Below are 25,867 nucleotides of genomic sequence, written 5' to 3' on the forward strand. Positions count from 1 at the left end.
TGATGAGAGAGAAAGAGTAATGAAAGTCAAGAAACACTTATTCAAGAAACAAGTATGTGAGTGTTATGGCTAGGACACATCCATGGCTTAGGAGATGCTGGAGAGGGTGGATCTACAAGACAGAAGGAAAAAAAGCTGTGAGTGGCCTCAGTGGGAAGAAGTTTGAATTTGTTAACATGCAAAAGGGCAGAACAGTTGGATGCAATTTGTAGTTCAGTTTTGGCCATGTTAACTCTATGTCAACAAGGAGATACACAAATACAGACAGATTCAGCAGACACCAAAGCCTACGATTCATCACCCTTATCTTCAGAGATGAGTGACTGGGCTTAGTCAATATAGACTTCCTTTCAGTGAGTGAAGAGAAACAGACGCTTCAGAGAATGAGTCATTGACTTCCTTTCGGATTAAATTAATCACACTCTAAATCTGTGTGCCTCTATGCAGAGCCTCTGAAAGGAGACAGAAACAGGAGCTCACACAGACATCTAAATTTTGCCACCTATGTCCAGCCATGACATAGGACTAGATGGAAGAGTTATGTTGAGGTTGGAGAAGTTTACCAAAGGAAAAGGTTGTACTTGAAACATCAACCACCAAACAAAACAAACAACAAAAAAAATCTACCATCCAACAAAACACACACACACACACAAAACATGTAATATCATCCCAAATGAAAAGAAGAAGATGTCCCCTTATCCTCCTTTAAAGAGAGATGGGGGAAGTTAACATATGAAACGTGAAGATGAAGGAAATGGATGAGAGAAAAATTACTAATGATAACAGAGGACTCGTAAGGAACAAGGCAGTAGACAGATCAAAGGGTAAAACTGAAGCAATGGTCTGGCTAGAATGGGAAATCTTTCAAAGCTTTAGTGAGTAAAGAAATTTAGGAAGATATCAGGTAAAACCAGAAAAAGAGAACTTTAAGCAATGATTAGTTTAAAAGACAACAAGAGAAAACTTGATGTGGTGCTAATAAACACAGAGATGAGAGGATTAGGATTAGCTTCTATCACAACAGAAATTAAGGCAAGGACAAGATAATGGCAGAGAGCCTAGACTAGAAGTTTCATTATTGAAATCAAAGCCAGGGACAGAAACTGATAGAGGAGGAAGAGTCAAAGACAAGATTGCATCTAACAAAGGAAACAGTCTGGAAGACTTCAAAGCCTATGCACAGCTGCAAAATTACAAATTCACTGGGGAGTTACAGACACGATGTGGAACAGCTCACATGCCTGGAGTAATGAGATGGATGGTTACAGGCTCCACAAGAAGGACAGACAGGGAAGGTGACAGGTATTCATTCTGTACAAAGGACCAGCCTGAAAGTGTGAAGCTCAGCTGAAAAATTATTGACAGGCCAATAAAGAGTACACAGGTCTGGATGAGAGGCAAGGCCAAAGGAAAGAGTTATGAGCACCTGCCATAGACCATCTGAACTTGAAGATGAAGCCTTGTTTAGAAAGCAAGAAGACCTCCAGGTTCTCATGGTGTACTCCATCCACCCCAGCAGCTGCTGTACAGGAAACATAGTGGGTCACAGGCAATCCAGTGGAATTCCACAGCACACAGGTCAAGCAGAAGCTGTGATACACCTACCACTCTTTGGAAAGGAAGAAGTGGTGGAGGATGCAAAGTCTGATGGCAGGCTTGGTCACAGTAACCCAAGATAAACAAGATCTTGAGGGGTGTGAGGAAGATGGGTAGCATAATTATAACTCTGGATTTCAGGGCTTCAGTTGGTTCAGAGAAGAGGTAGGCAACTATCCACAGTAAAGAAAGATTGAGCAAGGGCTCCCCTAAGCACAGTCTACACACACAAGTTAACTGGACTTGATGGGATACATCTGAGAATGCAAAGGGAGATGGCAAAAAGAGTAATCTCTGCTATCTTTAAAAAGGTGTAGGAATTCAAAGAGGTTCTTTTTGACTAGAAGACAAGCATCAGACTCCTCTTCCAGAGGGAGAAATAGGACTCCAAAGGTGAGTGATGCTCCTCTCAGCCTCTTGGAAGGCTACAAATCTACCTGGAAACCATTTCCAGACACACTAAACCCAAAAAGATTACCAGGAATTGCCAGCACAGATTCAGTGAGGGTAGATCATGCCCATCTGCAGCAGCTAGAATGCAGTCAAGATAAATTCTAACTACAGCTCTTACCTCATCCCATTTCATCACTCTCCCTGGTAGCCAAATTGCAGAGATCTGGACTAGGCCAGTGAATAGCTTGGGTGAAAGGTTAGCCTGGTTCCAATAGTAGTGGCTCAGCACATTCACCATCAGACTTACAAATGGGATTGATACTGGGGTCAGTAGTGTTTAATGCCTTCATTAACATCAACAATAGGCCAGGAGGTTTCCTTTGCCAGCCTACAGATGGCATCCCATTGGAATAGTGTTCAATATGCTGATGGGCAGAGCCACTATCTGGAAGAATCTTAAGATGCTGCAGAAGTGAGCTGACAGAAGCCTCATGAGCCAAATGCAATTTTTCTGCACAGGGACAGAAGAGTTCAGGGCAAAAACACAGGTTGGGGACTGTTTGACGTTTTTGCAGAAAAGGATATCTAGGTTCCTCATGGACAAAAAGCTCAACATGGCTCAAGAGCACCCAATGGCAGTGGTGAAGGTTAACTCCATTCCAGAGCCACATTATTCATACTGCAGCCAGCAGGTCCAGAGGAGTGATTATCATCCCTGCTGAACACTTGTGAGACTATATTTAGAGTACCTTGTCCAGTTCAGGACTCCTCTGCAGAAGAGGCACTGACATATTGGAGCAAGTCCAGCAGAGAGTCCCTATGACAATTCAGAGACTGCAGCACATAGATGAGGCTGACAGATGAATTTGATGAGTCTCAAGTAAGCTGATGGAGAATTATCTTTGGTGCCTTCAGCTTTGGAGTAGGAGATTATAAAGATGGAGACAGAACTGCATCACCAGCGATGCACAGCAAAGGGACAAGAGGCAAGAGTCACATTTCATCAGAATAAGTTCTGACTCAGCACAAGGAAAAAAATTCTTGTGAGAGCAGGCCAACCATTGGAGAACAGGTATTCCAGGGAAACTCTGTCATATCTTCCCTTGGTAATAACTGGAGCTCAGCTGCCCTAGGCCCTCAGCAGCTTAATGCAACTTCAAAGCCATCATTCTGTCAGCCTCCAGAGGTCTCTTCCAATCTCAGTTATCTAGGATTCCACTATTTTCCCTTCCCTTGCTGTTTTAGTTTTGTTAAACAGTGTTCTCTGTTCTTCCCCTTTGGATACTTCTGTTCTTCACATGTGTAATATAATGTCTAATTCACAATGTATAGTTCTGGGAGGAAGCAGAACCCTCCATAATCACTTGTAACAAGCCAGCTATGAAATGAGCGATGACAACAAACGTTAAAGAATTAAGCAAATAGTTTAAATATAAACAGTAAAAAATGCATTACAGAACATCTTCAGAAACGCTTTCCCATTTAGCATTAAAATACTGTTAGCTATGTTTTGGTATTTAAGAGGACTGAGGTAAAACACATATTCATTTAAAGAAATAATTAAAAACACAGCACAACAGTTCAGAAATTGGATTAAGCTAGATGCAGCTGCAATCTTCAAACTTAGTTTAAATCAAATTTGAATATCTCAAAACTTCAATAATCATATAATATATATATAATAATGCCATTAACCCTCCTACTCCTCTCCCTTCTCCTTTTGGTCACTGAAGACTATTGAAATTATCAGAGCTCCAAGTCAAGAACAACTCCCTTGTAACAACGACTCCGACACGTATATAGTGAGAGCAGATTGCCTGCAAGGAAACAAGAATAAACTGGCTATTTAGAGAGATTATGTAATGCAGCACAGAACTGGAAAATGGTATTTAAAGAGACATCACTCTGCATTTCAGGCCTGGAAGTAAATGTAAGTGTTGACCCATACTGTAGAAATTTGAAGAGGCTCAGGAACAGAGGACGATGTCTTGTCAAAGAGTCCCCCTTCTGAGCTGGTATTTTATTCATAATTCTTCTTTTTCACAAAATCAGTAGCGTTCAGTTATTTTGCCATATCCCTTAAAACAAAGTTGTAGCTGAAACACCACATCATCTCACAGGTGTGCAGGTTCTTACTACAAAAATGAGGTCTGTATGTACAGATACAAAGCATTTTGTGGGCCTGAGCTTGTTGAACTTGTGGAGCTTCATACACTCAATTAGCACAGTAGTGCACTCTGAAAATCAAAGTGATTATGAACAAATACAACAGTATTAAATCTTCTCTACATAAATATTTTAGCAAGTGTAAACAAGACTCCAGTTTCTGTAAGCAGCCAATTCCCAAACAAACACACACAAACATCAGCTGGTTCAGCAAAGAAAGGGAGAAACTGAATGGCCATGCCCTGCTGCATTGCAAATAGTGAGGAAAGGTACAGCAAAAGCATGTGTGGTAAGGGAGACTAGTTCTGTGTAATGGGCATTCTAACACAAACCTGAAAACTACAAAATGTTCAGGGGTTGCCTATGGCTTTGTTCAAAGCATAAATATACATATTAATAAAAACACCAATGCACACCATGATTTTGTACAAGAGTCCAGAACTGATGAGCAGCTGCTGGGAGATTTTACTTTTGCATTTTTTAACTTTAGAATGCATTAAAAAAAAATTATTACCTTAAGCATTCTAATGCAAAACTGTTCTTCATCTAATTCTAAACATCCTTTTATTAAAAACCTCAAAAAACAGCAGCATCATACATTCAGCCAAGCCCAGCTGCTTTGCTGGTAATTAAGTAAGAGACAGTGAGTCCAGATCACCTCCCCTGGAAAGACAGACTTTACAGTAAGGAAGAATTTGGCCCAAACTACATGGGGAAGGAGTGGGGGGATGGAGGGATATGAGGGGGAGGTGGTTGTTTTTTAAAACCCAGCAGTCCCTGCTCCGGGGCTGGACATTTCCCCACACCATGTCAGGCCAGCAGGTTGCTGGCAAGCAGAGCAGGCACAGAGTGAGCCCTGCCAGCGCTCTCGGACCACACACAGGCTCTCAGCTGCTCTCCAGCACTCTGGGGACTCCATGCACAGCCCATTCCTGCTTCCCTTCAGCCTGCATGGAGCACTCACAGTTCAGGAGAGAATCGTGTGTCACAGCACTGAAGGCAGCACCAGCAAGCAGCAGGACCAGGCTTACTTCACAGGCTGTCCTGCACCAGCATCCCCACGGGAGCAAGTTTCAGCAGCACAGTTAACTTTGGAAATGCCAACATAGTGGCACCAGCAAATAAATAAGTAACTCAGCTTTTTTAAAACTGCTCATTTTTCACACAGCCAACTACCAGTGCACTTCAGTTTCACTCAATTAACAACTCCATACCCCTCCTTTAAAATACCTACAGTAAGTTCATTTACCTTGCTACACTTTCAAGTCTAACCATGATGGATATTTAACATAATTTCACCCCCAAAAAAAAGCCATGATCATGGGCCCACAGTGACAGGGTGAGATTTTGTAAGCTCATTGACATAGCTCAATTTGCAATTAAAAACTATGTAAAGCCAGAAGTGTGATTAAAAGCAGCAGACAACCAGCTCATTATATAGTGGCAGAAAAGAAAAGCCTTTTAAACACCAATTGCTCTACCTGAAATATCAGCTGCTGTTGTCATGCCTGAGACTGAGCAAGAACATCACTTAGCTCACTGAAAAGAACTTTCCCAGAGACAGACTGGCAGCATGACAAATGTAGGTTGGCTACAGAAATCAAAGACCAAATACTTGCTCCTTATATAAAGGATAGACACAAGAACAAAAAGAATGGAAGAGAACCTGTAAAGAGCTTCAGAGAGGTGTAACTAAAAAGACAAATTATTTTCCTGTTTCAAGACTGTTTGGGAGATAAGGTCACTTAAGCAACTAAAATTTCTCATACACAATACTGATATACTTTAGCCAAGTCACAATCATTGTTTTTGATCAGGAGGCCCCCCACACAAAAGCTGTGGGGAAGGAAGATGCTCAGACATATTCCCCAGCAAACACTCATCCAGAAAAAAGCTGTGTTTAGATTCTAGAAAAACGCCTACACTGTCTTTACTTGTGATTACCTTTTGGCATAACCAAAAGGGCTTTTGAAGGATTCAAACACTCCACAAAGCAACAAGACAGATTTCCTTCCATCAGCGTTTTACTTTTCTACAATTACAGACAACTGTGAAGTTCTTATGCACAAAAAGCCAATTTATTTTTAAAATGTCTGTTCAAAATTAGTTTTGATTAAAGTGCCTTAATCCAAAACCAGACTTCATTAAGTTTAGTGTCTTTATCCCACTGCTTATATAGGTTACATGTTAGACAGGAAATTTAAAATTCCTAAGATAGTAACTTCAGACCTGACACTGACACTAGCTCACCTAAAGTGCAAGCTTTACTTTGCCAAACAAACAGGGCTCAATACTCTTAAGTAAAAACAGCTGAATAAAACATTCTGTATATAAAACAATCTGCATATACATCAGCTAAATAATGCTGAGGAGAATAATCTGACTATACTTCAATGACACAGATCAATCTTAACCTGTCTATACCTATGAAGATAGATCAATCTTACTCTTCATATACCTATGGAGATATAATATAGACAAGATTTTTCTGTGTTGAGTTGCAAATGGAAGATTAATTTAGGAAAATACCTTTCCCTAAAATATCTCCCCCAAATGAGTACCTTATCAGTAAAACCCATTTACATCCCTGGTTAATTGCATGTCAGCTTCTGAGATTTTGCTATGACAGTCCATCAGCTGTCATCTCCCAGAGTCATGAGACAGGAGTATTAATTAGCTGAAAAATGACAACTCCTGTCCCTTGATATGAGCAACAGCAAACTGGAAGACCATTCTGCTCCTGGAATAAAAGCTGATTTTATTCACCCTCTTTAAAGAGTTTAGAATATGGAGATCTCAATTAAAATGTGAAGTGTGTAATGAGAATATTTATTTTAATGTTATCTGTGCGCTAAAACCTTTTTCCCATTTTTCCTCTCTCTATTCAAGGATCCCATATTAAGCACATGATTACTTATATGCATTATCTCACATTTGTATTGCCTAAGACCAAAAATATTTAAAGAATTATACTTAAAAATAAACATGAATAAAGCATTTCAAGAGCCCTGAAAAAGTACTAAATAAAAAGCCACAATAGGTTTAACAGATAATAAAAAGGTGCAATGGGCATGTCAACCTTGAAAAAGCCCTTTTAAACCACAGTAATATTGTCAGGTGCCATTACCCTTTGTCAGTCAGCTACATGAACTCATAAATCAGGTGTAGCAGCCAAATGAGAGCACAATGAAAAATCAGCACTAGGCAGACTTGTCCACTGAATAACGAGGAGCCAGCCAAGGTTTTGAGGTCACATTCAAAACTAAAAATTAATTGTATCAACCATATTAATAAAAATAATTTATATCAGCAAGACTAAAATTTGCTAGTACCATTCTGTAGAGTTTTTGCTCGTGACTCCTTTCCCAGATTGGCGTGGAATCCTCCTCCTAAAGTTGGTGTTTTCCCTGCACCTATTAGGGTAAAAAAACCAAATATCAGACATGTCAAAGACAATAACTTTATTAAAATATTAAAATAAAACTTATTGTGCCGATATATTCAGTATCTGTATCATCTACAACATGCCCAACTACATTAAAAATTTCTTAAAATACTTAAGACGTCAAGTATTAATACTGTGCAAATTATTTCTTCCTTGGGATACCATAAGAATTACATGATTCCATAAGCCCTCCCAATCTCAGTTCCAAAGAAACTACAAAAATCTCGCAATGTCTAATTTAAGCAGTCAAAATATTAAAATAAATGGTAAAATATTTCTCAGAATAAAGGAGGAAAAAATTGCTTAGTATTTTTTGGTCTGAAGAATATTAAATTAAGAATTTGCAGAATCTTAATAGTTAATTATTGGCATTACAGAACATAAAACATGTTTAGTATTCAACAATGACTGTGTTGGCTACTAAAGATGTAACACTCATTTTAAAGTAACATCAGTTTGCCATTAGGTAAACACAGCAACACTTAGGCTATAAAAATTGCAAGTCTGGAACTGCTACTTTTACACTCTGAAAGGTTAGAGACTTAAAAGAAGTCTGACTTGTAAATCAGAATAAACTAGAGGCTGGTTTGGGCATCCATGCCAACGCTGAGCAGCCTGAATGCAGAGATTACTGGGAGTCAGTGGAACTACTCATGCAAACCAATCTTGCAGGGAACAGGGAATTAAACTACCAAGGACAAAAATAGTCTCCCACTAAAGCAGGAAGGTTTTTTTTAAAAACAATCAGGGTTCCTCAAGCAGGATATCTGAATCTATCAGCTTAACAGCAAGTGAGACCAAAAAGCTGAATTGCACAGGATTGAAAACAAGCAATTTGCTAGTAATTGAACTTCTACTTAATTCAAGTAGTCTGGTCTTCAAGATAAGTAATAAAGCCATCTTGTTGTCTATGATGCCTACAGCTTTTCCTCAGGTTCTTGTGGCTGTTTTCTCTTCTTAGAGTAGCTCTTCAGAACAAACTAGAAAGGCTTTGGGAGAGACACAGAGAGGGGAATGAAATGGCTCTTTAAGGCAGTTCAGGGCATTTCTTGTACACACCTGAGCAAGATACTTCCATAGCAGGTATGACTGATGAGAAAATGTGACCTAAACTCTTCACTCTTACCAGACTTTTTTAGCTCCAGTCTCCTCTCAGCTGCACTTAATATACAACTATACTGAGAAAAAAAAAAAACAAAACCAAAGAAAACCAAAGCCCAGAAAAACTAATAAGCTAATATTCCCGCCGAAATTACTATCAGCCTTCAAAGCTTATTTTTCCATAAAACCTTTAAATTAAGTTTCCAGTGCTATCCACAACAGAAACAAAATTCACTTCATTAACAGATCCTTTAATAAACAATAATCGGCTCTCACATAAATGCCCACAGATTAAGCACTTCATCCTAATAAGTGAAGAACATTCAATAGTGATCTCCTCACTGGGTACAGAGGTAACTCTCCCAACTCTGTGTTTGACTATTAGAGACAGCAACATCTCCTTGCTATTCTTACGGGTACAGCCTTGTATTTCCACAAACACTTGGAAATAAACCAATGAAGCAAACCAGAGAGAGGTTACCAAGCTACAAAAGAAGGCATACCATTTTTGGTGTACATTTAGTAAGAATGGTTTACCTGACAAAAAACATCAATGATGGCAATAGTTTTACATTCCTTTTCTTCATTAGCAAATCTATACAGAAATTCTGCCTACCATTTTCCTCTTTTTTTCTTGTTTTAAGGTTTACCTTACTACAGGCTTCCTCACTAGTCTGATTTGCAGCAGTAGAGCTCACATTTGAGCACCAGCACATGGGAGGAGGACACCAGCCACAGGCAGGAGCAGGAGCAAGCAGGCTGGAGGCAGGAAGCTCACCCAGCACTTATGTCGAAGGCACCATTGCCCCCTCCTGTATACAAAGGCTCCTCTTCCCAGACCCCTCTATCCTTGAATATACCAAAATACTGAGCTACTTTGTATTACCAGTGGTAAAACAGCACTTTTAAATGTTTCCCTGTTACTACTAAAAGCTTGCACAAAACAATCTTACAGTGGTGATAAACTATAACTAAATAATTCAACTTGCTAAGGAATTAAAATCCAGAATAATATAAACAAAATGAAATTAAGTTGAGATTTCAGTGATTTTGTTCTTTAAGACTCTTTTTCATTAGACATCAAGCTATAACATCATCCATAAAAGAAATTTCTTTCCAAGCTATAGAGACTCCAGCAGATACCAACAGAGCTATCTGAAAGACAGATTCTGCTATCAGAATTGATGTACCCATTTTTCAACAAGTTAGCTGCAAAGGCTGAACATCTCTACTTAGCATTTGTCTTTGAAAACTGAATGAAAACTAGTCTGTTGAGCACTTGCACTCTCAGAACTGTGAACTAATGTTGCAATTGACTATGTAGTCTCACCATCAGCTTTAATCTTACAAGCAAAATGCAAACCAAGCTCATTAACATAACTGTTCAGCTGGGTAATAAAAAGATAAACTCTTAAAAAAAGAAAACTGAAATCATCAAATTCATTTAAAGACAAAAATCCCTACAAAGCTAGCAATTTAAAAAGTACAAAGGAAAGGAACAGCAATTGCTAGCACAACCAAATTAACATCCCAGCTTAACTGCAATTTTTACATTTCTTGACCTTTTCCATTCTTCCCCCACAACTTCAAAAGTGAATTAAGCAGGCTTTTGGTTTTTCACATTCAGCTTTCAAGACATACAAAAATATATCCAAGAAGTACTTGGTGTCTTCAAGTACTGCCTGCCAAATCTTGAACATTAACACTACCATTTCCCTAAGGCAGCTCCAATGCACTCCTTCATGAGGTGATGCCTCCCAAGGTACATTGCCATCTCCTCATGCCACCTGCTGAGGAGAGCCAGCCAGGTCATGGGGGCATCAGGGACAGCATCACCAGCTGGGTGAGGGAGGGGATTGTCCCACTCTGTTCTGCACTGGGGCAGCCTCACCTCCAGTCCTGGGGCAGCTCTGGCCACAACAGTATTAAAAAGACATAAAGCCATTAGAGTGTCCAAAGGAGGGCCATGAAGACAGTGAAGGTGAAGCCACATGAGCAGCAACTGAGGTCACTTGTCTGTTCAGCCTGGAGGGGACTGAGCTACAACTTCCTCATGGGGGGAAGAGAAAGGGCACACACCAAGCTGTTCTCCCTGGTGACCTGTCACAGGACCTGAGAGAACAGCATGAAGACATGTCGGGGAGGTTTAGGTTGCCTTCTAGGAAAAAGCTTTTCATCCAGAGGATGGCAGGGAACTGGAATAGGCTCCCTAGAGAGAAGTGGTCACAGCAACAAGACAGGCAGGAGTGGGACTTTCATGATTCTTGTGGGTCCCCTTCCAACACAGGATATTCTATGACTCTATGATTACTTTTAGAAACTCACTCAGATTTGCAGCTTTGCATAACTGAAGTTTCCTTTTCTCTTCAAATTTGCTTTGGGCATTTACATGAAATTTTTGACAACAGAAGGTGTGGAGAGATGTGTTAGGCAGCTCAGAAATACAGCTACTCCAGTTTTTGTGGGGTCCTCTCAGTGGGCTACACTGCCTTAACACAAAAGAACTGAAGATGCAGGAGATCATGTCTGGAAACCTGATGACATTCAGTCAAAGCTCACACAGGTGCAGATCCAGACCATAACCCTGCATCATTCAAGTGCTAAACTACTTGTCAGAGCTGGGTTAACATCTGGACTCTGCAATCTTAAAGGTCTTTTCCAACTAAACCATTATATGGTTCTTCTACAGTGACTATCCCTCCATCAGCCAAAAGCAGCCATCCCCACTCTGCTGCTCACAGCTCAAGCACCTCAGCAGTTTCTGTTTTGCTCCACCAACTCCCTAACAAAGTCACATCACTCTGCTTCTCTATAAAAACGTTCCTCAAGCTGTAAAGGGTGCAAGCAAAGCTTGAAGTCTGTGGTAATCTTCAACAGCAACAAAAAACGACAGGCAACAGGAACAGCACTTAACAAATCACTCCACACAGTGGAGGCAAAGAGCAGCCACTTGGGCCTTTGCAGCTTAAAGGGCACTTCTCTGTCAGGTAGACGTGATGAGTTTCAGATTCAACACCTGGAGGAGAAACAGATTCAGTCCCTGAATTACAGATTTTGCTTCCTCTTCATAAATGAGCAAGTGAAGACAGGGAATGAAGCTGCTTGCAACCTGAACTGAAGTGCACTGCTATCTAATAGGACCAATCCTACCAAAATCCTTCCCTGTAAAATTAAGCCCAAAAGCCACTAGTCCTTTCTTCAGGACAAGGTAGGGGAAAATCTTAGATTTCAAATACATGTATTTACAGACCCAGCATAAAATCTGGTAAAGAATGCAGACTGCATCCCACCAAGGGCTTCATAACTGGGGAAGACATGACAATCTAATATAAAAAAATTAATGAGCTTCCTACTGAAGTAATACCATAAAAGTAAAAAGGAGGATAAGTAAACCTCCCACTACAATTCATACCTATAAAAGCAAAATTATGTGATTCAAATTCTGAAGTTTGTAACTGAAACAATTTTTTTCTCACTCATTTTTCCAGGGAAATTAACAGATCTGCAGGCACCAGAGCCTGCTGAAACAGTACTGCCACATAACTTACATAGACAAACTTTAAATCTCTTCCATCATAGCTTATTTTCATAACTACCAGCTGTAGAGATAAATATAGCTGCATCCACCACAACCCAGCTTAGGACTGCCCAAGTCTATGAAATCAGTCTGCATCCAAGTTATGTGCACTATTCTATGCACTGCCACAGCTGCCAGCAGCACCCTCTGTTGTTGCCATCCCAAGGACAGTATGGAAAAGACTCAATGCCAGAAAAAGCTTCTTATTAACTCTGGTGCACGATTGCCACCTGGAGGATTTGGGGAGAAGCAAAATTGATTTGATTAATCTCACTAAAACATACAGCAGATAATTATTTTAGGTAGAAGTTCTCCCTCTTCCTTCCCGACACAGCATGATTATGAATTAGTTTTGCAATGAGAAAATCTGGCACAGAATAAAATTCTTCAGGATTTCCATCAAAGGGTCTGCAAATCCACCATAATTTTACTTCCTTTCTCTGTATTGCAATTGACATCATGACCACTCTGCATAACTTAAAATTAACCACGAATTACTGTTCTCTCTAAAAAGCTGGGCTACAGATATAAGGAAACTTGTTGGTATCAATATTTTAACTTTTCAGTACCCAGTGTTTTTATTGTAAGTTTAGTATGTGCATTATATGCAGAGACCTGTTCAGGACTATTTGAGGCTGCACTGTAAGAAACAGTTAATGTCAGGACTTGGTCTATCAATATCTTAAAAGGAATCTGATTAACAACTACCAATTAAAAACAAAACCCTTACTCCTTTCACTTTTTTAGTATTTGAAAATACACAAGAATGCTTTATTGTACATAAGAACTGAGTAGACGAAAGCACAGAATCCTACACAAATACAGCATTTGTACCCTTTCCCTACTGTCTGACTAGCAATCATGAGACAGTAATTGTCCATCTTAAAAGTTCTCCAGGACAAGCAGGTAGAGAAGATGAATAACAAATAAGCTCAGCTTAAATTTTATGTAAGCTTTTTCCTCTGTGTAGTCAGTCCCTCTCTTCTTTCCAGTTTGCTGACCATAATTTTTCATTTCCACAATCCCTAAAAGACAAATATTTAGATCAAGTTCTAAACTTGTTAAGTTCTGCATGTGAGGTCAATGTAGCTCACGTGCCTCAATGCAAAAACATAAAGATTTTAAGGATAAAACAGCAGGGAAAATACTTCAGTAAGCTTCCACAGGTATACCTAAAACACTGAGCACACCACAGCTTTATTGAAGAGGTAAAGATACATTACCTCTGTCATGGGACGCTGCACAGTGAGAGTACAAATTGAGCATTTGTGGCAGTGCTAATGGGTCTCTGTAGTAACTTTTGGAAGCATATTATAATTTACTTGCAAAAGCCCCCTGTAATAGTTGAAAAAAACTCTTCCTTGATGTTCTAAAATTTGAAGCAGGCTACTTACAAAGGTTGTGGAACCTCCTACACCAAAACCTTTAACAAATACTTGTTGGTGTGTCAAGGATTACAAGTTCACAACTTCCCTTTCCCCTTATGAGCAAAATCCAGAAAATAACTTCTCACCAGCCTAAAATTAGCGCACTGCAAACTCATGTACATTTGGAGATGGAGAGTCTTAATGCATGTTTGCTGTACCAGAGCCAGAGATCCTGACTCAGTGCTGAAGAACTGATGCTGTCAGTGCCCACTGCAGAATCCTGTTTCTATGACTGTGCCTGTGCATTTGTCACTGCCCTAAAACCTCCAGGCTTGGTCACTAAGTAAAAGTAAGTTAAAAAACTTATTAATAATTCTTATTTAAATCTGTACCAGAGATGTAAATCTGAATTCTACAGCAAGGCAGGGACAGGCACAGAGCTGAGGGCACTGGGCACCTCCATGGGTCCAGGGATGACCTGAGGCCAGGCAGGAGATCAGACTGCACATGAGGGTCAGGGTCAGGCCCAGCAAAGGGACCAAGGTCAGACACAGCCCCAGATAGGACATAAGCCTGGCTCTACTGGGCCCATGCAGGGCAAGGCAGTGGGGGAGCTGGAGAGCAGCCCTGCTGTGCAGTCCCTGGGGCAGGGGCTGATGTCTCTGAGGACTGGGACAGGATCCTGGGCCACAGGCAGCCTTGGGGGAACCCCAGAGAGAGCAGTCTGGGACAGCAAGAGCCAGAAGCACTTGGTTTGTGACCAAGAAGCTTATCAGGTCTGTTTTTCTCAACTTACTACCAAGCATTTAAAGGGAATTTATGGAACAAAAGAATCTGAGCTTCCCCACACCGTATGCTTGAGGATCACAAGCTCAGTACATCCTGCAGCATAGTTTCTTTGTGCTGTATTTCTCAGTTACATCTTCCAGCTTGCTGCTGTGCTGCTTGCACATCAACCTTCCCAGGTGGGACTTTTCTTCTCCTTTGATTAGCATCAGAAGTCCCAGACTTCACCTTTCTCAACTTCTTTAAACAAAAACCTGATGATGGATCTGGGCTGTCAGGTTTGCTCCATGCTCAGCTTTCCTCACTCTCTTCAGCTTGTTCTTCTACTGTCAGCTTCAAAGAAAATACTTGTGAAAACAGTTCCTCCCAACAGCTACCACAAGACAAGGGACTCCCACCCAGACACAATGAAAGAGCATTTAGAGAACTCCAAACCTTCAGACATGGCACACAACTCTTAACTTGCCTTTCTATAAAAGCAGCAGTCATCAAACCAGTGCAAACTGGCAAAGGGCTCAGTGTAACTCAACCTTCCAGGAGGCAATTACAGCATAATGGAGAGGGAGAAATGTAGCTCATCCTAGACCCTGTGCTGCTGTACTTCCTGCTGGGATGTGTTCAAATGTAGCAAGTGATAGGCAAAACTGTTATGAACTTGGGTATGAAGAAAAATAAAAAGCAAGACATTCATTCCAATTAGCAGGATTCAAAAGATCTCCAAATTTGTTAAGTCAAAGCAAACAATCTCTGGCTAGTCTGAACTGGCTGTCAATTATGTAGTGAACAGTTATTGTTCAAAACTAGATTCAGCTAGGAAAAGTACATGCCTCAAACACTTTCTGTGAAATCAACTCAACAGAATCCTTTAGAGCTAAAATAGGCCTGATAACCCTTCCCCACTAATACCTGACTTATCCAGGGTCAAATCAGTCAGGTTCAGAAGCCCAATTTCAAGGCAGGGCCTTCACAACACAGCAATACAGCCAGGGTGAAGTGCTGAGGCTGGATTCTTTCCTGACTGTGATCACTCACAACAGAATTAAGAATTATAACTAACTAGACCAGTATGGGGCATATCAAAGCTTTCAGAGGACTTTCCTCACAAAAGATCAGCAAAACAATACATAGCAGCCCCTTCTAGAGCATGAAGGGACTGTTCCCTTGCTAGTGAAAGAACTTACCAGCTCACGACCCAGGAAGTGACAGGTACCTTGTAAGAAGAGCTGACTTGCCAGTCTTTCAGACAGACAGCATGGAAAGGAATGGTGGGATTAGCTCTGTAAAACTCAAAGAACATGATCTTTCTTCCAAAAGAACAGCTGTGCCAAATCAGACTGAAAGACTAGTCCAGTATCCTACCTCTGAAAGTCCATTAATTTACAGGCCTACTAGAGTAACACAGAACACAGGAGGAAAGCTTGTTGTGATAGTTCTCTCATATAATCTCCTGGTGTCTAGAGATCTGTGGCTCATGGATTTCCTCAACCAGAAATAATGTATTTTTTTTAAATGGCCATTACATGTTTTTATTCTGTCTGCCCAATCATTTTAAACTCATATAAACTTTTTAACATCCACAACTTCATTTTTGCAGAGGGGGGTTTTCTGTAAAAACCACAACCAACCAAATAAAACCTCCTAATGCTTCTGAACCTCCTACCCACTATTCTTGCAATCAGCTAGTTGATAGATTTCTTAGCACTCCCTAGCTTTTGCATTGTGATCCTGAGCAGCCACTCATCCTTGCTGTGTTATTTTACTGCACTTACAGATCTTTACTATGACCCCATTAAATCTTCTCTTTTCCAGTCTGAAGAGGCTGAGTCTATTCAGGCATTCTAACTGAGAAGCTCTTCAGGAAGCTCTCCTCTTAATCACTCCATCATCCTCTCTGTATCTTTTCTAGTTCAATTAGAGGTTTTCCTGAGGAGGGGGAAGACAAGAGAAACCCACCAGAACTGCACACAGCACTTCAGCTGGAGCTAACACTGTGGATATGTCACAGTGTACAGACATGCTGTATATTCTCTTTTAACTTCCAACATTCCCCTCCCCACTCAGGTTTCTTTGCACCATGAATGAACACTGAGCAATATGCTTTTATAAAGCTATCCATTAGGATCTAGGGATCTCCTTCCAATGTTGCCCTAGCCAGTCTGGATGTAGAAGAAGAAACCATCCCACATGTGGAAAAAAGGAACAATGCTAACTCTCATAGCAACTCTTGATCCCATCTGCTATCCTGCCACCCATTCACTAAAAGCAACAGGCTCTTCTACAGTCTTTACTACCCCAAAATATTAATGTATTGCCCACAAACCTCATTAACTCACCAGTCACCTGTTTTCCAGATCAGTCCAGATTCTATGGAATTTCACTGGCACCTCCTTCTGTACTCTCTAGACTATATTTGTTATCATTTGAAGAGCTACTTTGCTCTGTAAAGACTTCTCCTTATCAATGACAGCTTACATTCTAAAAAAGCTTCTGGTGAAGGATCTTGCTGACCTTCCTTTGAAAATCCAAATTTCTGCTTTGTCCACTTACCAAAAAGGCTTCTGGAGAAAGATCTTGCTGACCTTCCCTTGAAAATCCAACCATCTGCTTTGCCCATTTACCAACTTCCTTAGAAAGTTCCAAAGGATTTTCAAGGCAAGCCACTTTGGCAGAAAGCATTGTTACCCTATATTTACCTGTGCAGAACATGTATTTTGTCCTTCACTGCTTTTACCTTCTTGGCACATCCTGGGCATGTAGATGTGGCACTCAGGAACATGATTCAGTGATGGACTTGGCAGTGCTGGGTTAATAGTTGAACTTAATCTCAAAGTTCTCCTACAACTTAAATGATTCTATGATTCTATCCTTTTGTCCAACACTTAACTAGTCTGCATTTTCCCAAGACTTCATGGAGAGCAAAGCAAAACCCCTCATTCATGGCCAAGCACAAGCACACACTTTCTCAGCACACCAAAAGCTCAGTTGCTAAAACATCAATACAATGGAAAGGAACAGGCTCACTCACCTGCACAGAAAACAGTGTCTACACCAAACTTCTCTGTCAAAACCATCTGTGTTGAGGCCTTCTACACCAGGCACATCATTAGCTCAACACAAATACTGCCAGAGAAAACTTAACTGCGATCTCACACTTTCCTCCAACCCTGAGAATAAAAAGGGATTTCTGATGTTTTATAGGGATTCTACATGACTTATTAGCAAGGACTTGGCCATTTTGTGTTAATACAGAGAAGTGCAGGACTCACTCCTTCAGTAAACAGATGCAAAATTCTGAAATCTTAACATGCAGCTTGGCAAAATAAAAGGCTTTGCTACATGTAAAAAAGAAAAATCAGTGCCTCAGTGCTTTCCACTCCCTTTTGCTTTTTTATGATGAAGGTGAAAATAAATTATTAATAAATGCATCTGTATTCAACATGTAGTAACACACAAATAGAAGCTGCTGTGGATCTTGAAAGGATTTGAGGAATACTGTTGCACAACCAGTAGCTCTGAACTCCATAAATTACCAAAAGCCCTGTTCAATCCCCAGCCCTGCAGTAAAGAACCTGACATCCCTCATCCTTTGCAAACCTTAGACAGTGTTCTCAAACTAACCATGAGCCAGCACCCCAGGCACCTCTGACACTGCAAATGCTCCACACAGCAAGACTCTAAGATAATCAGACCACAGCCCAAGAAGCCTCAGACCAAGGCATTTCATTCAAAATTGGTGGAAATTTACTAATACAATCAAAAGTCACTGAAAGGTGTAACTTACCAGAAAATGTTGCTTTCAGCAAGTACATGATTTCTGACTTACAAGAAATATACATTCCTTTGTAAATTCGCCACCCTTTGGAAAGATTCAAAGTCCTTTTTACACAGTAAATGACTTTTCTCCCCATTCTAGAGGATTTTAATCAGTCATAAATACATTAATAGACAAGCACACATGATGAAGACACTGTTATTGCAGCACAAATACATCTTTTCAGATTAGCTTGCATCACTCAGTTTATGCTGAGGAAAAAAAAATATTCACAACAGAAGCATCTCTTTTGGAATGCAAAGAATTGTACCAGCATATCCTAATTTCCTAACATATCTCTGGTGTGAAACAGGAGCTGTACTCACAGAATCACTGAATGATTTGGATTGGACTTAAAGATCATCTAGTTCCAATTCCCCCTACCATGGACAGGGACACCTTCCACCAGACCAGGCTATTCAAAGCCCCATCCAACCTGGCCTTGAACACCTCCAGGGATGAGGCATCCACAGCTTCTCTGGGCAACCTGTGCCAGGGCCTCACCCTCATCCACCTTTGCAGCACCTTAACAATCCTACAAAGAACATTGTTTCTAAAATTCGTTTCTGTCATTTCCACAAACACTTGCCTCAAGTGCATACATCAGCGCACATGGGGACTTGCTAGAAGAGCAGTGTGAACACACAGCGAATCCCCTGCAACCACACCTTGTGCCAGCCAGATAAAGTCACCATGAGCATGTTAGAATGTGCTGCACTCACATTTTCATTTTTACACACCCACCACCTTTAGGGTGCCTATCTGTCTTCGTGGGCACTAGACTTTATTTTTTCAGGGTCACATATAACAGGTACCTAACTAACTATATAAGGGCCAAGAGTTAATGTGCTATCAAGGAAAAAAGATTAGCCAAGAGCAGCACCTCTGGATGCACATAAAGAAAGGCTACACCTTAAAGAAATTTTGTAAAGTACTATGCAATTCATCCAGAAGGGTAAAAAAGCCTTAGAATGGTGCATATCTCTTTTCCTTTAGATTTTTTTTAAAGGATAAAGGCATCCCAAAATGCGCTCTAGCTTGCATTGCCATCTGTCCTGCATAATTTTGGGTGGGAGGGAAAAATCAGAACAAGCTCTTAAAAATATAATCTCCACATCACAACAGGAAAAAAGTGAAGGATACAAGAGCTGTTCATAAGCTATAAAAAAAACTAATGCCAGCACCCTCAGTTGGAAGACAAGAATGGCATCAGACAACTCCTAGCCTACAGTAAACTCCCAAACCCCAATTTGCAGTGCTGCATTCTCCACCAGAGAAAGAATTCCTCTTTCTTCCCCACAGCTATACAATCCACCAGATCCACTTGTTTCACTGCTAAGCTCTTTCCCATGCTTTTGGTTATGTTTTCTCCTTTTTATGCACATTCCCCACACAGACTTTCCATCTCTCCCCTTTCAAACACTACATCTTCCCCACACCCATTTTCCTTCTCTCCCCTTCTAAATGCTGTGTCTCCTTGATGTGGCCTTCTGCCATGTTTTATCCTCCAGAGCATTCACACAATCACCCCAATCCAACTACGGACAGGAGACCCTTGACCCTTCACATCCAGCCTGTTTCTCTTCCTTGTGCCCCATGTTCCCTCTACCCATTAAACACCCAACCCAACCTTTCCTGTCCTCTATCCTAAATAATTTCATCCACCTCCCCATTTCCTGTGCACTCAGCCCTTCCACAGAGCCCCAAACCTTCTCAAACATCCGTCCCAGCCCCTCACACATTCACTCCATCATACTCAGAGCATCTCTCTCATCCTGCACCGGTCTTTCCTCCTATTCATCCTAGCCTCCCCCACCCCATTTCTGTTTCACCCTGCACAGCACTCTCCTTGTCCCCATGCACTGCCTCTCCCATTTCTATTCTGTGCAGCACTAGCTCCCACGTGCACCATTCATATCCCTTCTTTGCTCAACATGGTTTTCCACAGTCTGTCCCTCACACCGTTTGCACAGCACTCTTTTCCCTATATATTGTCCTTATCTCCCAGCACAGTGTCCTTATCTCCCCTATACATTGTCCTCACTCCCCCATGCAGCATCCCCATAACCCCACCGTCTAGCACAGCATCTCCCTGTCCCTCTCCCCACACTGCCCACTATTCCCTCACCCCCATGCCCTGTCCCTGAACTCACAGAATCACATAGTCAATTAGGTTGCAAAAGACCTCTAAGATACTTGAGTCCAACCTGTGACTGAACACCACCTTGTCAAGCAGACCATGGCACTGCATGCCATGACCAGCCTTTCCTTAAACACCTCCAGGAGCAGTGACTCCACCACCGTTCTCGCCAGTCCATTCCAAAGTCTAAGCACCCCTTCGACACGGAAATTCTTTCGAATACAACCTAAACCTCTCCTGGTGCAGCTGAAGACTATGTCCCCCTGTCCTGTCACTGTTCCCTGGGAGCAGAGCCCGATCCCCACCTGGCTCCACCCTCCTGTCAAGGAGTTGTAGAATGGTCCCTCCAGCCTCCTCCAGGCTAAACAATCACAGACTTGTGCTCTAGTCCCTTCCCCAGCTCTGTGCCCTTCTCTAGGCACACTCCAGCACCCAGAACATAGCACTCAAGGTATGGCCTCACCAGCGCCCAGTACAGGGGGACGATCACTGTCCTGGTCCTGCTGGCCACGCTGCTCCTGACAGAGGCCAGGATGCCACTGGCCTTCTCACCCACCTGGGCACGCCCTGGGCTCCTGTTCCGCCGCTGTCCATCAGCATCCCCAGGTCCTTTTCCGCTGGGTCGCTCATCCCTGTGCTCTGCCCCTGATCCCACATCGCTCACAGCACTTCACCCTGCCCCTGTCCACTCCTCTTCCAGCACCCTTTCCCCCCTGCCATGTGCCCCATCTCTCACCACCCTCTCTTCACACACCGCCCGCTATTCCCCACACCCGTTCCCTGTGCCCCCGGGCACCCTCTCCGCACACCGCCCTGCCCCGCCCCGGCCCGGCCGCACTCACCGTCCAGCGACACGAACTGCCCCACGGCCGAGGAGCCGCCGCCGCTGTTCTCCACGAACTGCACCTCAGACACGATGATGTTGTCCTCCAGCACGGACCCGCAGCCCGTGCACACCGCGTCCCCGCGCGCCGCGTCCACCTCGATCTCCGCGCACCCGCAGGCGCCGCACACCCGCCCGCCCGGCATCCTGCCCGCTGCACCGGGACGGCCCGGCCGCCGCCGCCGCCGCTCGGCACTGCCCGGCACAGCCCGGCCCGGGCCCGGCGCAGGCCTCGCTCGCCGGCACCGGCACGGGGAGGAGCGCGGCAGCCGCCGCCGCCCCGCCCGCTCTCGCGAGGCTTCGCGCGCCGCTCCCGCCCCGCCGCAGCGCCTCTCTCTCAGCCCTCCCGCCCCTCCGCGGCGCTCCTCCCTCAGTCCGCCCGCCGCTCCCGCTCCTCCCTCAGTCCGCCCTCCCTCAGTCCGCCCGCCGCTCCCGCTCCTCCCTCAGCGCTCCCGCCCCTCCCTTATTTCCTCTCCCTCAGCCCGCCCGCCGCTCCCGCCCCTCCGCAGCGCCTCACCCTCAGCCCTCCTCCCTCAGCGCTCCCGCCCTTCCCTCAGCGCCTCTCACCGCCCCTCCCTCAGCCCGCCCCGCCGGCCCGCGCTCGGGGGTCGGCTGCTCTGCGGTGCCTGTCTCCTCTGCCGTGGGCAGCGGTGCCTTCCACCAGGCCCGGTGGCTCACAGCCCCATCCAGCCTGGCCCTGAACATTGCCATGGCTGCGGCATCCGCAGCTTCTCTGAGCAACCGGCCCTCGGCACCCTCTGGGCATCAGTCACATTCATCAATCAAATTCATCAGTCAAATCAATGACAAAATGACTTGTTCATTTAGAGGCACACCGGGGTATGCACCAAAGAAATATCTTTCCATCCAGAAAGCTGAGCTTCTTACAGACCTCAAATTACGTCATTTGCCTAAAAATCTGAAGGCTCTGTGCTTTTGAAAAGAAAAATTACAACATCATATTGGAGATTGTACTGCCATGTACACAGCACGTCCTCTTTATTCTATTCACAGAGGTGTATTTGTTAAAATAAGAACTTTGGGTCTCTCCAGGTTCCTTCTGCTTCTGCAGGTTATTTCCTTCCTGAAGTTCCTCCTGCTGATGGTGAGGTAATGAGGACCATAGTAGCCAAGCATGATCTCACAAAATTGTACACTGTGTAGATAATATCAGGGGAAAATTATATTCCTGATAAACAATCCCTGATAGGCTCTGACAAAGGCACGAACACAAGAAATCCTGCAGTGAGCAGTTTTGAAATACCATTCCATTAAAAAGTTTCTTCTTACCTCACTTAGGTAGGGACGAATGTAGTCCTGTCCCAAGAGGACTTAGGTCTTACATCCCTTTGAAAATTGCTGGCGTTTCAATTAAGTGTTGCAAGACTTTTCTGTGAGTCCCAAATAATTTCAGTGTGTGTTTTCAGTGTGAGCAGCAGAGGGCCCTTGTGAAAGCCTGAGATACAGCTGCTGTCCAAAGAAAGAATCTCATTTAATGTCATACTGAAGAAGGATGTCTAATTTTTACCTTCTTATAAGGTAAGGTTAATGATGATGAAATAAAATGGGTTCCCAGTCCAGAAGACTTCTGTCTTTGCCTCCCACTCATGAAAGCTTTCATATACAATACCCCTTAAATATTTCAAACATTTCCATAGGACTGTTTTCTATCAGCCAAAATATAAGTAATTTTTCACCTCTGTAAGTTCTTTGCCCTTTCTGCTTGCCAGAGGACTAACTAAATTTCTTTTCACTTATAGCATTGAGCCTGCTGAATTAATAACCTCTAGGTCGGTTCATTTAGGCTAAAAATAACCTTTTAGTAAATTGTCCTAAGCCTGAGAGTAAGAGCTGGTAATTTAAAAATTTGTATTGACAAAGCTCCTTTCCCTGCATTATTTTGCCCTTGTAGTTAAGAGGAGGAAAGGACCTGTTTTCCATTTCACCTACTCATATTTAATATCTCTTATTTTCACTCCTAAGTGTGCCCAAAAGTGGTGATCAGGATGTCTGTTAGCACAGACCAACCAATTTCCTTCCTGCTGTGCCTCCAAAAACATCAAATACAATCCACCTGTGGGTGTATGCTTTTGACATTCAGTTTTTGAGGTTTCAAAGAGAGGAACTGTTCTCATTTGTTTGAAAATTGTATTTTTTCCCTACTGCTCTTACAACATCAGGAAGAATGTAAATGGGCTGTACAAATCCAGCCTGGAGCGTGAGGGAATCCTACTCTGCTCCTGCAAATGTTGTGCAGCACCACAGGAAATACACCAAGGCAAGCTGATGACAGGTTACTGTACTTTCATAAAGATGGATCCTCCTCTGTGAACATAAAGATTGGAAGCAGATACTTCAGTGTCCTATGGAAAAAAAGAAAAAAAAAGAAAAGCCAGATCCTTTCTGGCTCGTAACTTCTTGGTCGTAACTCAACTTTCTGGGCACTGAGTTTCCCAACACACCAGCCTGTGTAGGAAATATTTTCATATTTGAGGTGAACAAAGCTTAATCCCTTAATTAGATCAGCTTCTGTGAGCACTCTCAGCTTTCTGGCATTTCAGCTGGAATTGTTCCTCTTAAAATCATGCCTAAGAGCGTTGATGAAGTCACTCAAGAAGTTTGAAAATACACAAAACTTGAGGCAAAACACAAGCAGAGGAAGCCTTTTTTGGTTTTGGACAGTCCAAGATAAGGCATAAAGTACGCACTCAACCTGAAAATTTACACTTTGGAGATGAAGTCATAGGGTTACTAGAAAAAGGGGTGGGAAAAAAGGATTTCGAAATGAATTAACCTTATAAGGTGATAGCAAGTGGATACTTAGGGGTTTTTGTCTGTGTCAGTTCGGACTGTAGCATTTGGCTACACTGGTGATGGACACAAGAGGGCACCCAAGGAAATGAAATCATCGAGGAGCTGCAGTGTTCCCAAAGTTCAGGCTGATTTTCCATCTGTTTTCCTTTTTTTTTTTTTTTTTTTTTTTTTTTTGTCTGCGTATTTTGTAATTATTTCCTCACATTGTTTTTATGATGCTCATCAATGAATGGTAATTGAAAAAGCTTTGTGGGGATCATTCTGAGAATAAAGGATTTTGGCATCTATTAAATCACATCACTGCTGTCCAGAGATAGCACTTCATGGCTCAGCTTGATTCGTGAGAATGTGGCAGAGACCCCGTGACTTTCCCAGTTACTTTCCCAGGATCTGTGCCTGGTACAATTCTTAGTACATGAGGACAGCAGAATGCACAAATTCTGTCTCTTAGAAAATTTTCTGAGAAATTAGCAGTGGAAAAGTCCAAAGATATTGAGCACAAAGATCCAGAAGCTACCACCACTTGAGGAAGTGTCTCGTAAGCTGGAAGCTGTGAGCAGCTGCTTTGCTCTGAACATCTGCCCCTGCCAACACACCACTTGAAGATGCATGACTTGTCAGTGGGTGCTTTTAAGAAGGATGTAAGCAAAGTAAAAATAGATGTGTCCTCCTGGTTTCTAGCAATCCGCAACTAGGATTCACCAGCTGAAGGCTCATACACACTAGCAGATTTTTTATCTCTTTAATCAAATTTTTTTATCTGTGTGTGCTTTCAAGAACCACAACGTCTGGTGCTTTGACGTGTATCACAATATAGCTGGGTAGCCAGTGAAAAAGTTTAAAAATGGCCCAAACATTTTACTTGGCAATCTTGAGTTCTTGTGCTATAGTCATTGGTGAAGAGTTGCTCCCATCACACCTCTTTCATGTCAGTTGAGATTTTTTACTCCTCTTTTATAGCTTCCCTCAATGATGATTACTTCACAAAAGCATCTCTTTCTCCAGATAAGTAGTGTGGTGCTGATCAGACAGTCCTACACAAAATAAGCTGTTCAGGGAGTCATTTAACAGGAAACCCTTTCTAGTGAAACACTGGTTATGTTCTGCACTGAATAACTGCAGGCCTCCATCACTTGGGGATAAAAGCACAGGCAAATATTCCTGTAAAATGCAATTCTGATTGTCTGCAGCTCTTGTATTCTGAAATTTATTTATTAAAATATTAATGGATTCATTACTCACCATCAGAGAACCATTCCAATGAGCCAACTGTCTGTTTAAGGAACTGTCTGCATAAGGAAATTAAACTGAAATGAGGAAATTCCTGGTTACAAGTCTCATTTTTGTGTGCACACTTGATACTTTGATGCCATATATCTTCTATATAGCCTAAAAATGAGGTCTTCACTAAATATTGACACTTATGTGCAAGGATAAAAAACCAGGGACTTGAAACTGAATGGTTCTGCATACTGAAACACAGAAGCAAACCACACATCTCACAGAGAGTTCATATTGTTTTCCAAAATTTGGAACAGAAAGCCAGAATTTCAGACTAAATGAGTTAGAAGCATCAAAAAGTAAATATGAGCCTCCTTTAGTTCTGAAGAATAAGTTTGAAAAATAGCTGTGCAGTGGTTCATTATCTGCTTTAGCATCCAGGTAAATTCAATGCAGTAAATTCAGTGCAATTAAAAAGTGTATATACTATAAACTCTGTAAAGTTCCTAAAGTAGTGCTGACCATTTATAAATTATGCCTGGCAAGTTACAAATAGGATTAGGA

The 25,867-nt window shown here is 42.3% G+C and overlaps 1 protein-coding gene across 1 annotated transcript in view; it reads right to left on the minus strand.

The window, feature by feature from the left end:
- Window positions 1-21,542, minus strand: part of BRF1 (BRF1 RNA polymerase III transcription initiation factor subunit) — a 170,709-nt gene extending 149,167 nt beyond the window's left edge. The window contains exons 1-2 of the mRNA XM_056492506.1: window positions 21,228-21,542; window positions 7,491-7,571 (exon numbers count right to left, since the gene is read on the minus strand). Coding sequence (XP_056348481.1) covers window positions 7,491-7,571; window positions 21,228-21,414 — 268 coding nt within the window. The 5' untranslated portion in view covers window positions 21,415-21,542. The remainder of the gene's footprint in view (window positions 1-7,490; window positions 7,572-21,227) is intronic.
- Between the last annotated feature and the right edge of the window lie 4,325 nt (window positions 21,543-25,867).

This window comes from Oenanthe melanoleuca, chromosome 5 (genome assembly GCF_029582105.1).
Source record: "Oenanthe melanoleuca isolate GR-GAL-2019-014 chromosome 5, OMel1.0, whole genome shotgun sequence".
Taxonomy (NCBI): domain Eukaryota; kingdom Metazoa; phylum Chordata; class Aves; order Passeriformes; family Muscicapidae; genus Oenanthe; species Oenanthe melanoleuca.